General features: G+C 38.3%; 2 protein-coding genes and 1 long non-coding RNA gene across 17 annotated transcripts in view; 1 reads left to right on the top strand and 2 right to left on the bottom strand.

The window, feature by feature from the left end:
- The window catches only part of LOC128016545 (neogenin), a 150,111-nt gene extending 136,708 nt beyond the window's left edge, over positions 1-13,403 (top strand). For 2 of the 15 annotated variants that reach the window (XM_052601137.1, XM_052601129.1), the window contains exons 14-29: positions 354-464; positions 546-740; positions 1,807-1,902; positions 4,643-4,875; positions 4,986-5,124; positions 5,233-5,340; positions 5,451-5,645; positions 6,071-6,103; positions 6,459-6,522; positions 6,881-7,018; positions 7,117-7,352; positions 8,151-8,243; positions 8,719-8,877; positions 9,908-10,156; positions 10,592-10,716; positions 11,556-13,403. In XM_052601137.1, the coding sequence (XP_052457097.1) occupies positions 354-464; positions 546-740; positions 1,807-1,902; positions 4,643-4,875; positions 4,986-5,124; positions 5,233-5,340; positions 5,451-5,645; positions 6,071-6,103; positions 6,459-6,522; positions 6,881-7,018; positions 7,117-7,352; positions 8,151-8,243; positions 8,719-8,877; positions 9,908-10,156; positions 10,592-10,716; positions 11,556-11,639 (2,258 nt within the window). In that variant the 3' untranslated portion in view covers positions 11,640-13,403. Of the gene's footprint in view, positions 1-353; positions 465-545; positions 741-1,806; positions 1,903-4,642; positions 4,876-4,985; positions 5,125-5,232; positions 5,341-5,450; positions 5,646-6,070; positions 6,104-6,458; positions 6,523-6,880; positions 7,019-7,116; positions 7,353-8,150; positions 8,244-8,718; positions 8,878-9,907; positions 10,157-10,591; positions 10,717-11,464 lie in introns of all 15 variants that reach the window. The other 13 variants (XM_052601135.1, XM_052601140.1, XM_052601142.1 and 10 more) reach the window with 11 other exon arrangements.
- A 316-nt stretch (positions 13,404-13,719) lies between these two features.
- On the bottom strand, positions 13,720-17,027 carry LOC128016549 (40S ribosomal protein S17). Its single transcript, XM_052601146.1, has 5 exons — positions 16,921-17,027; positions 16,264-16,415; positions 16,051-16,156; positions 13,945-14,010; positions 13,720-13,840 (listed from the first exon to the last, which is right to left on the bottom strand). The coding sequence occupies exons 1-5, from the start codon at positions 16,921-16,923 to the stop codon at positions 13,763-13,765; spliced, it is 405 nt and encodes a 134-aa protein (XP_052457106.1). The 5' UTR covers positions 16,924-17,027; the 3' UTR covers positions 13,720-13,762.
- On the bottom strand, positions 14,279-16,038 carry LOC128016550 (uncharacterized). The gene is made up of 2 exons (XR_008184199.1): positions 15,681-16,038; positions 14,279-14,886 (listed from the first exon to the last, which is right to left on the bottom strand). It is a non-coding gene; the product is annotated as an uncharacterized LOC128016550 (long non-coding RNA).
- Positions 17,028-17,181: the final 154 nt, after the last annotated feature.

The following is a 17,181-nucleotide window of genomic DNA, read 5'->3' as shown; positions in this document are numbered from 1 at the left end:
TGATGATGATGTGGGGGTGGTTATCGATCTTATCTCGTTAAATGGATTGAGAAACATGGAGCGTTGTGAAGCATCTTTCTGTTTGCTTCCAGAGAAATGAGCTGACTGGTTGATTGAGACGTGGTGCTTCACTTTTACTATTGCTCATACTTAGTGTTAGTGATTTAAACTAGCGGCGCTCTTGGAACCACCCAGATCATCCTAGGAAACTCTAACTAACCTAACAATCGAGTTAATTTGTGCACTTTTAGCTGAAAGGGATTTTTGTTTTACAAAGCTTGTGAACATGTATTTGTAAAAGCAAATTCAAGTGAATCAAAAGCATGTATTGAAGTTCTTCATGTATTTTTCAGGTCTGCAGCGAGGCACTGAATATATGTTGCGAGTGTCTGCTATTAATGTCAACGGCACAGGTCCGGCCACAGACTGGGCCACTGCTGAGACGTTTGAGAGCGATCTGGATGGTAAAAACAGGCAGATATCTTATGTATACTGGTGCTTGATTAGGGGGATGAAGTGTAATTTTGCTTGTTCTTTGGTTTCAGAGACAACTGTGCCAGATGTCCCAAGCTCCTTGCACGTGCGGCCACTTGTGAACAGTATTGTAGTGAGCTGGACGCCCCCGGAGAACCAGGACATTGTGGTGAGGGGTTACTCCATCGGCTATGGGATCGGCAGCCCTCATGCCAAGACCATTAAATTGGACTACAAACAGAGATACTACACCATTGAGAACTTGAGTAAGATCCTCTGTTATAATAATTCTGCTTTATAAAAAAAATACTTTGTTTATGAAAAATTATATTGCTAAATTTGCTTTGAGGAGCAAGAAGATACATTTTCAGTCTTCAAATACATTTTGGGTGAAACTAATTTTTTAAATGATTTATAGTAAATAAATATTTCAATCGAATGTTTGAACATTTAAATTGAACATTTGAGTTTAAATTAAATTAAAAAGTTAAAAAAATTAATTAAATATAAGTAAAAATTAATAAAATATATTTATTTAAATCTATTAAAAAATATATGTAATAAAATTATTATTATTATTTTGTAGGAAATAAATAACTCATAATTCAACTATTTTAATGTATTAAATCACATTTTCTGTGGGGGAAAAAAGAAAAAGAAACAAGCAGCATAGATGTTACTACACAAAGGACATAGATTACCTGACCATTTTTTGTATGCTGAAGGACATAAAATGTAAATGTCTAATGTAAATGATTATACAAATGTACTTATTACAGATTAATGGTATAGTAATGACTTACAATTTTTAATACTTCTATATTCTGGTATACCATGATATCAAATAATTCTATTATGCATAAAATATAGTACTTGTTACTTAATTAAAATAATACTGTGGTACTACTATAATACAGTTAAAACAAAGGTTTCTGCTTATTGTGATGATACATACCAAGTTTTACCATATTACTATATCCTATAATACCATGGAACTACAGCATATTATCCACGGAAGCTCAGTGGAAACTGAATTGGTAATTTTAATTTACTTTCTAACCATTCACACCTTCATGACATGAAGTAGCTCTGTTGCCTCTAGAAGTGAATTAAAGTAAACAGAACTGGGGAAATGGATTGGAGGTACTCAAGAGTAAGAGATTTAACCCTCTCTCCACCCCGTTGTGATTACATTTGAACGAAAGAGAAAAATAATCATCAGAAGAAACGGCATCATTTTTTTGCATTCAAGTTTTTGTAATTCATCTAATTACACAAGAGCGAGAGTCAATGATGGTATTCAAATATGCACCTCTGCTTTCTCCCTGCCAGATCCCAGCTCGCACTACGTTATCACACTGAAGGCCTTCAACAACGTGGGGGAGGGAATCCCTGTGTATGAGAGCGCCGTCACTCGACCCCAATCAGGTAGGTCACGACCGGCACCGCTCAGCCTTATAACACACCTCACCTACAGCTCCAACATACTCGTCCATGTTTGCCATTGATGTATTCCTAATATGGAAAATATTGCCACATTTACTGTAAAATAACATTGCACCTGCCTGTCTGTTGAACAGAAGTTTTTAATTAGACCTCAAGAAGCTTGATGCCTCAAATACTTCTAAAACTGCATTTCTGTTAAATCTGGGTAATTGTGTTGACATTATGGATATGCGTAGTGGTTGAGTGCTTGATCTCATTAGAGAGCATCCTAAGAGTTCTCCAGTAAACCTTTGGTCTTAAATGCCTATGCTTCCTAGCAACCAGAGGAATTTTCATGATTATAAGATACAGATAAAGCCATCTGCACTTCACAACTGAAGTGCTGCTTAATAGCGCCGTGCATGATGGAGATGCAGAGGCTTTATTAAACACTGCACTTATCCGACATACAGGAACATCTTAACATGACAGACAAATCCAGGAAACGAGCCACTCCACCATCGACGTGAACGTTGACATGATGTAGCTAAGTAGCACTGGTTTAAGAATGTACTTAAACATTTTAAAACACTGGTGATTTCATTGTTGTTCAAGATGGAATAGACATTTTTTTATCATATGCAGTGCCAAATGTTTTCCTAAAGATTTTAGCTAACTAGAAACATTATACTTGTACAAAAATAGGATAAAGTGCCATCTTATCCAGTCATTTTTCCAGATTTTATATTATTTATCGGAAAGGTTTAGGACACATTATTTTTTTCCCCCTTCGGAAATATTTTAACTACTACATGGTTCATAGCAGGGTTAAGAAAAATCTTAATTGCGATTGCGTTTTAAAATGTGATTTAAAAAACTACAGATAAATCAGGTTTACTCTGCCTGTATGTAGGGCTGCACAATTTATCCAACATTTTATGGTTATATATCAATATGGCTATAAAATAATAGTAATCATAATATTGTAGGTTGCAGCTGTACTTCTATGTACTACTGCATCCTTTACTGACTAGTTTTTATTAGCATAAAATTAAATATGGTGTCTATGCTCACGTAGGTCCATAATATGACTAATAATACATTAAGAGTGCCAAGAACTTGATTCACACTGCATAGGGAGTGAAAAACTGCAGCTGGCCACTTTCTGAACTCCAGAGGACTTCTCACCTCCCGTTTTGATCAGTGGTACACTCTTATTACCTCCCAGCATGCAATTTGCTACATGGCATGTCTCATTTCACCTGGTTTACCTTGAAATGAACTCAAGGAAGCCTGCTGCAGGGGCTTTGAAGATTTGTAAAAAGAACGCTATAATCTATTCCAGCAGATAAAGTAGACAGTTTTGCCTCTTCTGAGAGTACCAGAATAGACATGCATACATGTTTAGCTTAAATAAGAAATATTTTGTAATATTCTGTTACTGGATAAAAAGCAGCACTTCCAGGAAAATCAGCGAGAGAATTATGGTATGCTTAAAAGAGTGCTACTTTGCATCTGATATCTAGTGTTTTGTTAGGCATTGCATGCTAGTTTGACAGTGAGTCCATTTACAGGTACATTCCAGTCTGAAACAGAATTCCAGAGAACAAGCAAAGCTCAAACTCACGTAGTGCTCACTATGGGGCTGCTTCATCACTGTTGAAAACAGCCCACTTTGCCATTTGAAAACAGTTAAATGTTCAAGCCAGAAATAATGTGTTCTCAGTTTCACACATATGAAAGCTGAAGAGCATATTTTCCCACTGCAAATTGGTATTCTTGGAGGGAGCGTTTAGGAAAACAGGTGATTTAAAGGCAGGCAAACAGCTTTAAATCTATAAAAGGATCAGACTTCCTGACTTACTTGTTGTGCTGGTATTTGACACTATCATATCAGTAAAACCAGAGCTGCATCCACACTGAAATGATCTGAAATAATCAAAATAATTGCATCTACAGAACCTTGACTCAGACAAGGTCATTGATTCCACAAATTAAAATTAATAGACAGGATTTTTTCAAACCGTTTCATTTTCTTATTCATTAGAGCAACAGATCTCACCCTTTTTTTTTCATTAGCTGAACACTTAAGCACACAAAATAATGAGATTTTCTAACCTTGCAATTCATAGCCTATAAGGTATAGTACATTTAATTGCATTTGTAATATGACAATTGACATTTAGAGAGGAATCATGAGTATCAAAAAACTATATAAGTGTGATCTAGGACCTTTATCCAGAACACTTAATAGTAAAGACTGTAGTTTATCCCTAACAGCATTGTTTTATCCATGTAAAACTCTAGATTTGATTCTAAGGTCTATCAGCAAAGTCCTAACCATTTTGCTCACAATTCAACAGCTGTGCACTGTATTCCAGGCTCTGTGTAAATGAACTCCCACTGTCCCACTGATCGTTCTCCTTCTTTATTTATGAAGTAGCTGTAACCAAGCTGATGTAGTTCCTCGACTCATTGTAGATGTAGCTGTAGCTCTGGATGGTTTTGTGACTGTCAATTGATATTCTGTTCTAATCCTATATTTCTCTCTTTTTCCTCTTCCAATCCCGCCTCCACAATCTTCCCTTCCTCACCTCACAATTTAACCCATTAATCCCTTCTCCCCCTTCATTACATGTCTCCCATCCTAAAACCCTCCCCTTGTACGTGTAATCGCGCTCACCTTTTTTCACCTTTCACCTTTTATTTTTTTGCCATGGGACATTGTGTAATTTGCTTGCAGACCCCATAGACCCTGATGTTGATTTGTACGAACTTTTCCATGCTCCATACACTCCAGTACCAGACCCTTTACCCATACTGCCTCCCGTGGGTGTTCAGGCGTCCGTTCTAAACTACGACACCATCAAAGTCACCTGGGCGGACAACTCGCTGCCCAAGAACCAGAAGATCACAGATGCACGTTACTACACAGTGCGCTGGAAGACCAACATACCCGCAAACACAAAGTTTAAGGTACGGTTAACAGAATCTGGGCTCCTTACTGCGTCTACAAACTGAATAAGGTAGTGGAAGGTGGAGAATCTTTGGCTGTTATAACACTGACATTGATTTATTAATTTTAGGTGGCTAATACCACCACACTAACTCACACTGTGACGGGTCTCAAACCTAACACCTTGTACGAGTTCTCGGTCATGGTGACCAAGGGCCGGAGGACCAGCACCTGGAGCATGACTGCACATGGAACAACTTTTGAAGCAAGTATGTACTCAAGATGGGACAGGTTTTGGCCTCATCCATTTCAGTTCAGTGACTCAAGTAGTTGTACATGTTAATGTTCTCCATGGACAATCAAATCTTTCTCCCCAGTCCCAAGTTCTGGACCAAAAGATGTGACTGTAGTGAGCAAAGAGGGCCGACCACGAACCATCATCATCAACTGGCAGCCACCTTCAGAAGCCAATGGCAAGATAACAGGTGTCTAAGTTATATTAGAAATATATCACCAGTTAGAGACAGCAATGGTTTAACTTGCCTGTTTGATCATTACAATGTGCCTCTGTATCACTTTTTCTCTGTCTTCCCAGGTTACATCATTTACTACAGCACTGATGTGAATGCTGAGGTTCATGACTGGGTCATTGAGCCAGTAGTGGGGAACAGGCTTACCCATCAGATTCAAGAGCTGACCCTTGATACCACCTATTACTTTAAGATCCAGGCACGCAACTCTAAGGGGATGGGTCCCATGTCTGACGCCGTCCAGTTCCGCACTCCTAAAGGTAAACCAGCTCATTCGGGCTGAGGAATAATGACAATAACTGCTGCCTGCTGAAAAGACCAGCATATGTTGGGTTCTGATTTCAAAAATACAGTGGGATACTGGTGTAACCACCAGGTTTCTTATTTGGCTTGACCAGCAAGATGTCCTTGATCAACCAGAAGAGACCAACTACTAGACTATGATGAACTAGCCTAGCTAGGTTCGGTTGCTAAATTATAATTAGTAGGATTTAATATATTCAGTCACCATATACACATACGCTATTTTTAACCTAATCTAAAGCTTAACCCTTTGCGTCTACCCTGACCTTGCCAAACTTTCATACTGGCTCATGCACAAGCCACCCATAGGGTCCTGCTGAGCTCTGACTGCACGCCTCTCTCCCTCTAACCTGTCTCCTCTCCTTCTGCTTTGTCCTGCTAGCAGAATCCTCTGACAAAATGGCTAATGACCAAGGTAATTGCTCTCTCTTCTCTTTTTCCACTAATGTCCTCAAACTGAAGTGAGCAGCTTGTTTTCCCTGCACACTGAAATGTATCAGCAATCACGGAAAAATCAAGCTGGTGTATAGCAGGAAAGGAAAACATTTGCTTGCCTGACTGCTGATTACTAGTTTATCAGCATAATGCACGTGTGACTAATACTTCATACTACTAATAGTCTTTTCCCAAGCACATTTTGGTCAAATCATGAGTGTGATGCTCTTCTCTGAAGTACAGCTTGTGGTTTATCTGTTTTATTGTGAACTTTACACAAAAGCTGCAGATTCCAATATGTCACCTGCCAATTTTTCTTATCTGACCTCTTGTAGCTCCAGGTATATTGGTGAAACAAGGAAGACCCTCTGCACCAGAACAAGGTTTTGGATCAGTTGGTAATTTCTGTTTTTTTATGTTTCCAAAACTACACTGTAGAAAGCCCCTAGCAATGTGCAAAATGCCCTAGTAGCAACCAACCAGTAGTCCCTGGGAACCACCCCAACAACCTAATAACAACCTAGCAACCACTTAGCAACACCCTATTGGTGTGCAGACCATGCAGAAACACCTTATGAACAACATATTACCACTCAACCAATTCCCTCTATATTTCTGTCTTTCAGACCATTCTTTCATAAACTTTTAAGGTTTTTAAAGCTTTCAGGCTAGAATTTGAAAAACCAACTTTCATAGTTTGCCTTGACAAATTTTCATTTTCTTGTAACATTATAACCAAAGTTCTTCCATGTTTCGGGAAAACAGATATGTCTGGCACTGGTGATAACCACATCCTTGTTATCATCATAATTGTGTCTGTGGGTGCATTTACCATCATCCTGGTGGTGGTTGGTGCCTTCTTGTGTACACGCCGTACCACAACACAGCAGAAAAAGTAAGTTCCTCACAAAGTTCAAGTTTAGGTCTCCTTCTGACAAACAGTTCTAGTACTCAGTCCTGGCGTGAGGGTAAATTGTTTGACATGATCTCCAGGAAACGTGCAGCCTGCAAGTCCACCAATGGATCCCACAAGTATAAGGCAAATTCCAAAGATCTGAAGCCACCAGACCTCTGGATCCACCACGAACGTTTGGAGCTAAAACCTATCGACAAATCGCCTGAATCCAATCCAGTCATGACTGACACACCAATCCCCCGAACCTCCCAAGACATCACCCCAGTGGATGGGTCTATGGATCCTATGCTCCAGAGACGCAACTCCTATCGTGGTAAGAACTTCGATTTAAAGACCCCATGAAATCCAAATTTATATTTTTACATATAGTTTTTCTCTTCTGAAAACGGACTAGAACCCTCCTTCAGTACCCCTTACAACTGACTATAAGTACCAAGTAGCTATAAACCTAAATGCGGTTGCACACTGGATGAGAAGCAGAGTACTGCACCGTGTCGAGAAAAGTTTGTACAACAAGTACAACACGATGTAGCTGTGCGCCGCAGACAGATGCCAAACAGAGCCACCGGTGTGCGTACACTCCTAGAAAACAAAGTGTACAAATTTTAAGGATGTGGTGCAATGCTACGCTGTGCTTCTCGTGTGCTGTGCAAGGCTGCCTAAAAAGTCTCTTTGATATGTCCAGCCCTAACTTCCTGTTATCAGCAGGAAAACATCCATTCAAGATTGTCTAAATGGCCTTCACCTGCTGCATAATCCATGACATCATTCCAGCTACTGCTTCTGAAGGATGCTTCAAAGTCATGTCTACTATTTGTCATTATTGCTTGTGATTGGCATGTTACTTGCCTAAAATGGAAAAACTTGCAGCCTTTTGTTTTCGTAGCATGAATGGTTTTGGCATCTGCTGCTGTTTACCTGATATGTGTGACTACACTGCTCTCTAATGGACAAACAATAGAATCCCAATGCAATAGTGAAAACATCACATGATCTTGGCATCTGACTCTAGGAAGTCAGCTGGTTGTCTTCATATGGCTTTTGTATTGGGAGCCTGTTGGGTGGGTAAGCCTATCTCAATCTGACTTGCTGGTCACTGTCTGATTTACAGGCCATGAATCAGAGGACAGCATGTCTACACTAGCTGGCCGTCGGGGAATGAGACCTAAAATGATGATGCCCTTTGATGCACAACCCCCTCAGCGTAAGTGTGCGATCCTGAACCAGGGACTTGACAGCCTTAATTTGGCCCCTTTTCTTTCAGTTAGGATATTTAACAATTTATGCTCTTTGCAATACCATATACTTATCAAACAAGTTTCCCTGAGTGCATTATTGTAGTTGTTGGCCAGAAAACATACTCTTTTTAAGTACATTTTGAAATGCATCAGAATGTTCAGGTCAACTGCAGCCATGGAAGAGCAATTGACTATTGCTCCGCAAATTAGTTAGTTAGGTTAACGCAACAGATAAGCTAAGAATTTTCATCTGCATTTGCATACTTGTCTAGAGTATGTTTCTAGCCCTACAACAATTATTTAACCTAAAAACATAGCATGTCTTTCAATCTGTGTTGTTTGCATGAGCAGATGTTATATATGCACCATGCTTTTCATAATCTCATAGCTTTGTGTGCAAGGTCTAAACCATGGCGCTGTATTATTTGTGTCCATTCGCAGCTGTGATTAGTGCTCACCCCATCCATTCCCTCGATAACCATCACCATCATTATCACTTGGGCAGCCTGGCCTCACCAACACACAGCTATCTCCACCACCAGAGCAGCACACGGTCCATCGCCACCCCCATCTCTCATCTAGACAGGGCAGAGTCCACAGGTGAGAGTGCATTAGTGGGACTTTGTGAAGACCTTCATCATGCCTGGATACAAATATGTTCCCCCATGTTGAGTCACTCTTCTTTTTTTATCTCTCAAAATGGAGGTATACTTTGTTTGTGACCATAGGATTGTAGTGAAACTTCTCTCTTCATTTTTCCTTTTATTTCACGATGAGAACATACCTCCTTCTTTAGCACGTGCTTTAGACAAGAGCTTTGTAACATTTGTAACGCTTCCAGTATTCCCTGCTGGAAAATTCAGCCCAAACGAGCATTAGGTTGAAGCTGGTTTTACTTGGTTTAATGCTTGGGTAAGTGGGTCTTTTTTTTTTTTTTTTGTCATTTACTGTTACAATCTGCTCTGGGTGGTTGGTTAATCAACTAGTGGACCTGGTTTCAAACTGGTCTTGGTCAAGCTGGTTAGAACTGGTAGACCAACTGTGGTCAGCAACAAAGCAAATAACCATGTTCCAAAATCCATCTTCACCTATTTAAATGTACCCTATTTACTTTCTTAAACTCAGCATGAAATGAAAATCTGTTTTCTATGTTGATGTAGTTCATCCATGTCATTTTAATTTGTTCTGAATTTTGTTTGCTGGACTTTTCCAGTCATATAATCCACCTAAACCTAACCTTTGTTACAGTCGACTGCAAGCTCACATTGTTCCAATAGTTGTTTCAATACTGTTAACATTAATGTTATAAATCTCATGGCAATAATAACAAACAACAATACATTTTAGAAAGAAACATTAAGATTGGGATACATCAAGATGCTCTGGACTTTCACCTTCAGTCCTCACATCCTAGGCAATAAAAGATTGTTCAAAAGTGTTTTTTTTTTTTCAGAAGGAGAGTATTCCACCTACTCAAATTTAGGTCTGGCTTTTTTAACATGATATTACCCGTTTCTTTTTCTTTTTCCCAGTAGGCTTCTCATGACAAGGTTGCTTGTTTGCAACACCCGCATGTATAAACGTATGCAGTCTGCATCATTTGCTGACCCATGTGCTGCTGTAATTACAGAGTCGGTAAGGAACACCCCTAGTGCTGATCTGCTCCCTCCGTCTGGGCAGCTCTCCTGCACCACTGACCTTTCAGAGACAGACATAAGCTACCACAGTTCAGCCGCTGAGGAGGAGCCAGTATTCACTACGCCCACAGCACATGTTCGTCCCACGCACCCACTCAAGAGTTTTGCAGTGCCTGCCATCCCAGCTCATCCCATGTATGACTCGGCAGCATTACCCAGCACTCCACTGCTGTCTCAGACAGGTAAATTCTCCCTCACACAAGATATTGTACATTCATTGAAATGCAAGGTAAGCTAATGGTAATTTTAATGGTGGAGATAGAGGATACAAATATCTTATCAGCATCCTTATACCAAGTTCAAAACAAAAGCATTTATAGCACGAAAGGTTTGTGGAATATTGAGCCTAAATGGTATATATACAGTGAGAATATAATAGGTCCTAAAACAGAGCCTTGTGGGCCACCACAGTTTAAAGTGGCTGAAGAGGAAGACAAATTGACTGATGGAAAAGTCTTTTCAATAGAAAACTAATTTATTCCTGTACCTTGGATCTAGTTGTCACACACCATCTGTTCTAAAAAGAATGTAATGGTTTTTGTATCTTTATAATGGATACCACAAAGTTTCATGGTTAAAATGTAGAAAGACAGACTGACTTCTTTGATTTGTTTTAGGGCCTCACTCAGTTAAAACAGCCTCTGTCGGTACGTTGGGAAGGACAAGAACTCCTATGCCTGTCATAGTTCCAAGTGCACCAGATGTCTCGGAAAGCAGCAGACTGTATGAAGATACAGGGAGTGTGAGTACTTTTGTTCCTATAATGCTCTGTACTACTTTTTCTCTGTACATTAGGGCTCTTAGAACAAAACCACGTACACTTGAGTCATTTCTGTTATGCATTATATTTTGAACTCTGTAACATACAAAAAAAAATAATAATAATTAATGTTATTTGTATTTTTGTTCTCGTCTAGGAGCTTTAACTATATTAAACAAAGTTTGATTATTTATACAGTGGCAATAAAATATATCAATAACATCAGGATTTCAGTAAGGCCATCTGCTCCAAAAATGTGTTTTATCTAATTTAGGGTCATGACAATATACTGGGTAGTAGAAACACCTATTTTATGACATTTGGCATTGCATTCAAGGTATATATTTTATTCATTATACATCAAACGTATGACCTTGGTGTGCCATGTTCTACTGTTTAAGCTACTGCAATGTCATGTACTATGTTGTTCTAGCGATACTGTTACATATTGACTATACTGTTACATATAGAATATATTTAAATGTAAAAAATGCTAATAATAAAATTATTTACATATTTTTCTTCTCTCTCAAACCTTTACCTGCTTCTCCCTTTTAACGGCTGTATTTATTGATTATTATGCTTATTACAATTAATTACTGTATTAATTAATTTTTTTTTTTTTTTTTAACCAAATTAAAACCATGCAAAATGCACAAAAATACTGTACCCCTTCATCCATTACCATGCATGTGGCTGTGTCATTTGATTTCCTGCTTTTTTTCTGCAGTACCTTTGACCATTCCCTCATAAACCCAGTTCCCCAAACCCCAGCTCACCCCAACCCCGCCCTCCCCAGTAACCTTCTTCATCTCCCTCAGAATTATGAGACGGACGAGTTGACAGAGGAAATGGCCCATCTGGAGGGCTTAATGAAGGACCTAAACGCCATCACGACAGCCTGAGCACAATCCTCACAATAACAGTAGACCTTACCTGCCACGTGGAGGACGTACAGCATGGAGGAGTTCTCAATCATTCGCTAAATGGAGAGAGGGAAGAGAGTGAGATAGAAAAAAAAAACACTAATGTTTGACATACCTTGCTTACTCTCAGGAAGGAGAACCCCATTAAATGAGGACAGTTCTGAGAAAGGACATGGTTACTTCAACCAGATGATTGTGATTTTTCTCTCAGCATCCTAAAACGTTTCCTTTTGTTTCAGTGGAGACCGTTTGAAAAGACACCATTTTATTATCTGACGAAAAAAGGAAAACTACATAATGCTGGTGTACATGTTGGGGCTTGTAAGGCACAATTTACAGTGTTTCATTTGTGTCTTTTCTTTGTATGTTTTTGTATCTATATATATATTGCCCCGTTCCATTGAGGTGAACGTTGGACATCATCCTTTTGTCCTTTTTATTTCTGCAACTCATTTTGTATTACGCATTTTGATTGATGTCTCTTTCTCTTTTGTATGTTATATAATGTGCCATGTCTTATTTTCTTAAACATATTTTGTATTGTTTTATATGCATATACACTTATCAGTTTGTATATATGTTAAAAATAGACTCATTTAGTCATCAAAGCGATGTTTTTGACATCTCACGACAGTTTCCGTTTATTCAGACATGCTGCTTTTTACTTTTGCTATTAGAATGAATTTTTGCAGTTTGCAACTTCACTTCCCCCTTCTACATTATGCCTGTTTTAAATGGGAGTTTCCTTCAGATATGCCTTATTAAATTTGCGTGGAATGGCAGATATCAGTACAACTGGGAAATACTTTTAAAATGCTTATCACACAACACTGTGATATTTATTCTGTAATGCAGAACTGTTACTGGTCACTCAGTCGAGTGGTACGAGAACGTAAACCTCCATCACACATGCTGTCAGACTTGGTGCTCAAACTCAAAACTTCAGGTTCTACATGTTACTGCTAAATGAACACATTTGGTACATTGGAAAGTGCTTTGAATGGTTTATTTACTTTTGCTGCATCGGTTTGAATTCTTGTAGCAAAGCTTACACAAACTCAATGAATGAATGACATTCACTGTGAGATTTCACAGACAACATTCTTGGCACTAAATGCAACAAAGTGCAAGTGCAACAGACTTTTATACTGAACTCCCAATGCTCATCTTTTATTTTCCATGATATTTCTTGTATTCGTTTCATATGAAGTACTTGTATAGAATGTCAATGTGTGAGGCAAAAAACCCAACTGTTCCTCTCCTGCTGGATATGGTTTTGATCTGTAATTTTACCCAAAGAAAATATGTAACAGCAATCATAATTTTATTGATTTAATGTCTCCTTGAACATTTTCTTGAATGTCATTCTGACTGCAAGAAATTCTGGGTCATTATAGAAACGTTAAAAAGCTTGGTAAAAACAGTATGACCTATTTGGGATAACCTATCAAGTTGTAAACAAACCTTTATTTCACTTTTTCAGCAATTTCAAGAAAATGAATTTTTTTTTTTAAATATCCTGTTTTGAATATAAATCTCTATTTGTGTAATGTAGTGTCATAGTTTAGCATAGGCAGCTGGTCTTCTTTGTTCTTTTGCCTCCGAAATCATATTTGAGCGGCAGGTTTTCATGTGTTGCATATGCAGAATTCTGTTGTTACTTATTTCTGTACAAGGATCTTCTTGCTGTCTCCAGAAATTGTATTCTTTTTTTTTTTAACAAAACCAAACACTAAGAACACTGCCTTTGGTTTTCCTTTTATTGCATGCAGTTATTCTAACTACACTTTTGTTTTTCAGGTCTCCCATCATGCCATTTAAAATAGTATTTAACATGGGTAGCATGCCTTTTTCATTTACATATCAAATTCAGTTGTATAGCGGTGGTGTTGTAACATTTCAGAAACTATTTATTATAAGCTAGTTTAAAACTTGCTTTAACGTGGTGCAACTGCATTGTATTACAATTTGAACAGGCCAGATCCAGTGTTATAAAGACTGATTGTGAGAAGAATGATCATCCAGATGATCAAAAATGACTTGTTCAAACACAAGGATGTTGTTTTCCTGCAGTCTTTATTGACTTCTGATAAGTTACACATCTAGACTCCTCTTGGTGTTTTAAAGTTCATTCCAATGCTTGGCTGGGTGACCTGCAAGTTGGAGATGTTGCCGAAGTCCTGCAGTGAGAGAAAGAATGGGTTAAAGTGGGTAAGGTATAGCCATTACAGCACTGGATAGAATTTACGGTTCATCTACCCAAACTACAGTCAAATCAACTTACAAAAGTCTTCAGCATTTCCTTGGTATCTGGATCAACCTCAATAATCTCCTGATCCAAAGCAGAGACCTGAGAACAGTGAACAAGCACATGAAATAAAGGACTAATACAGTACTAGTGAAGTCAAACACGAGTATCAAAAGGTATTAAATCACAAAATCTCTGGTACCGAAAGATTTGGTATCTTGCTGAATTATATTACTTCTACATAAACCGTTAACAGGAACATAGTTGTCATTTTGTGCACTTAAAAAAAAAAAATAATAATTCAGTGGAGTTGTATAGGAAATGTTTTACACTAAACTCCCAGTGTACAAGTATTGGAGAATTAAAGCCATTTGAGATGTTTTGAAATGTTTTTTTTTTTTTTTTCAAGAGACTTGAGACAGAGGGTATGGATTTGTTGTATTGTCTAGAATAACAGTCCTTGTTTCAACCATGTAGAAGATGACATTATCAAACATGTCACTTAAGTAAAACTCATTTAAACTGTGTGATGTGCCCCAGCAGAATACTGTTAGAATGACCCCAAATTCAATATATGAGGTCCAACATGCCCCGTATGAGTTTGTCTGATATTTATACATCTATATGACAAGCATTATCACTTGAGCAAGAGTGTGGCTCCTCCTTAATATCAGCGTGGCTGCAAATGTGATGTTTAACTTAAAATCATGAAAGTTCTTAAAGTATAACGGTTTGAATTTTTAAACAAAAATGGTTCTAAAAAATCTGAATGTCTCACTCATTAAGACCGTGACTTGTTACAACCTACTGCCAGTTTTATATAACCGAGCCTATAACGAAGCGGTTTTTGGGGGAATTTTGTTTAATAAAAAGACACTGGTACATACAAGATCAAAAAAATTGAATGAGCCAGTGACAGCATTTTTTCATTTTTTATTTTTATTTTACATAAATATGGTACGTTTAGAGATGAAGGACCTGCCAGTTTTATTAGAATTCATATCCAATACTCAAAATGCTGGGCTTAAAGTTCTCCGGCACAAGTGCCAAATTTCCAGCGTGCGGCTGGGGAAAAAATAATCCTACATAAAAAAAAATTTTGAGTCCATGAGTTTGCCTACCAATGATGTGAGTGGAGCAGCGGTCACTCTCACCCAAACTAACATTACTAACCAATCAGAATGTTTCGCTCAAACACTGCCATCTTTCAAACTTTAGAGTTACAGTCAATGCATGCTGCCCCGCCCCCAGAAAAAAAGTTCAGGTTTAGGATTTTTTTTTATTTTTGCTTTAAACCCTGAAAATGTCCAACCATCAAGCATCCTTTGGGACAAGTGTCTGCCATTTTTATTTTTTTATTTTTATCTATAGTATTCCTTAATCGGAACGGTACAAAACTTGGCTACTTTTCCTGAGTGTACCACCTGAACACAAAACAAAAATGAACTCGATTCCACAAAGTGGTTTAAAAAATAAACACCTTAATCTGAGCCTCATGGACAAAAGTGGGAACCCACAGGAAATTAATGGAAAATGCTATAATTCAGAGCCATTTTTTTATTAGTCAAATAAAAAAAAAAAAAGCAATAAATTGAACAATGCAGATACAAAGCATTGAATGAGCCTATAACAAAGCGGTTTTTGGGGGAATTTTGATTAATAAAAAGACACTGGTACATACAAGATCAAAAAAATTGAATGAGCCAGTGACAGCATTTTTTCGTTTTTTATTTTTATTTTACATAAATATGGTACGTTTAGAGATGAAGGACCAATTAAGAGCTGCTATACGAAGGATGCTTGAAGGTTAAAACATCTCTCAGCATTACTGCAAATCCATCAATATACTTCATGACAGCATGCACTTCTGGAGTGCAAAAAATGGATTTTGATTGGTAACAGCATATAGTGTCTTACTCCTACTGAATTTGATTAAAAATAATTTGGCAAAAAAATAGAAAAATGCCTCAATGTAAGAGGTCAAACATTGTCCCTTTAATTAACGTTAATTTGTCATAGCGTCTCATGGCCTTAACCAGCTACTCATGATCACAAACACTTCTTTTTTGCAGGGGTTCTGTTGGTGTACCCTCTGTATAAACCTATGGATGAGTACATGTTATGAACTGAACAGTGACTGACCTCTGGGACATAGTTATCCCGTCTCTCTCTCTCCTCCTCCTGCAGTTTGATGGAGATGCCTCTGACAGGACCCCTCTGGATGCGCTTCATCAGATGGGTCACATACCTGCACAGAAACCATATTTCACAATTTATATACAAATAACCAGTTAGCAATAATGCCTACATAACCCCTGCCCACAAGGTGTTTCCGATGGCTCTTGACTCACTCACCCCGCGATCTTGTTGCGCAGCGGTTTGCTGGGGATGATGGCGATCTCCTCACACACTCTCTTGTTGATGTGGAAGTCGTTGCCCAGGCGGGTGTAGTACTTCTCGATGACCACCCGAGCGGCTTTCTTCACGGTCTTGGTTCTCACGCGCCCCTGTCAGGACACAAACTAAACTCAGTCAAAGGAACGGGACATTTTCGACCGAGATCGGAGCTGTGACGTCCTACATTTCCAGAATCATATTCGCGTCACGAGCACATCAGCTAGTAGATCGCACACTTGTTTAGGTCACATGAATAACAGCTATGGCTTTAAACGGTCTTTCCATCAACACATGAACATGGCAGCTCAAAAGCGTCACTTATATCCCGTGAGCGCTTTGTATACGTTCAAAGTATCCCAGTAATTCTATACAGTTCAACATAACATCGGCTCTGGCGAGCGGACTCGAAAAGCTGAAAGTTTGGGGAGCGGGAGATGACGTGCAGTTGTTTTTCCAACATCCTACATTCCCGCCGAGGCCAAATGACAAAATACTCGGTTTATAGAAATATTGAGAAAACTAGCAAAACATTCTGGTGATTTTAAGAAGGTGACGATACGATAAAACAAGGGATTGAGGCGGATTGAAAGGACATTCGCTTTGAAAACCACGTACCATATTGATCCGGTCTAGAAAGAAAAGGGTTAAAAACAGAACGCAACGGAAATTTATAAAGCTCTCCCGGAAATGACACAAAAGTCCCTGAAAGAGAACCCTAACTTGCTTCAAATAAACGGATAATAATATTAATTAAAACGCAAAGTGCAGTTTTATTGACAACTTGCACAAATAACAAAACTAAAAGTTTAAAAATAAAATAAAAATATATATAATTTTATGAGATTTTATAAGCCAATATGTCTTCCAAATACTATT

Source organism: Carassius gibelio, chromosome A7, assembly GCF_023724105.1.
Source record: "Carassius gibelio isolate Cgi1373 ecotype wild population from Czech Republic chromosome A7, carGib1.2-hapl.c, whole genome shotgun sequence".
Classification (NCBI taxonomy): Eukaryota; Metazoa; Chordata; class Actinopteri; order Cypriniformes; family Cyprinidae; genus Carassius; species Carassius gibelio.
This window is presented reverse-complemented; position numbering and strand designations above follow the sequence as displayed.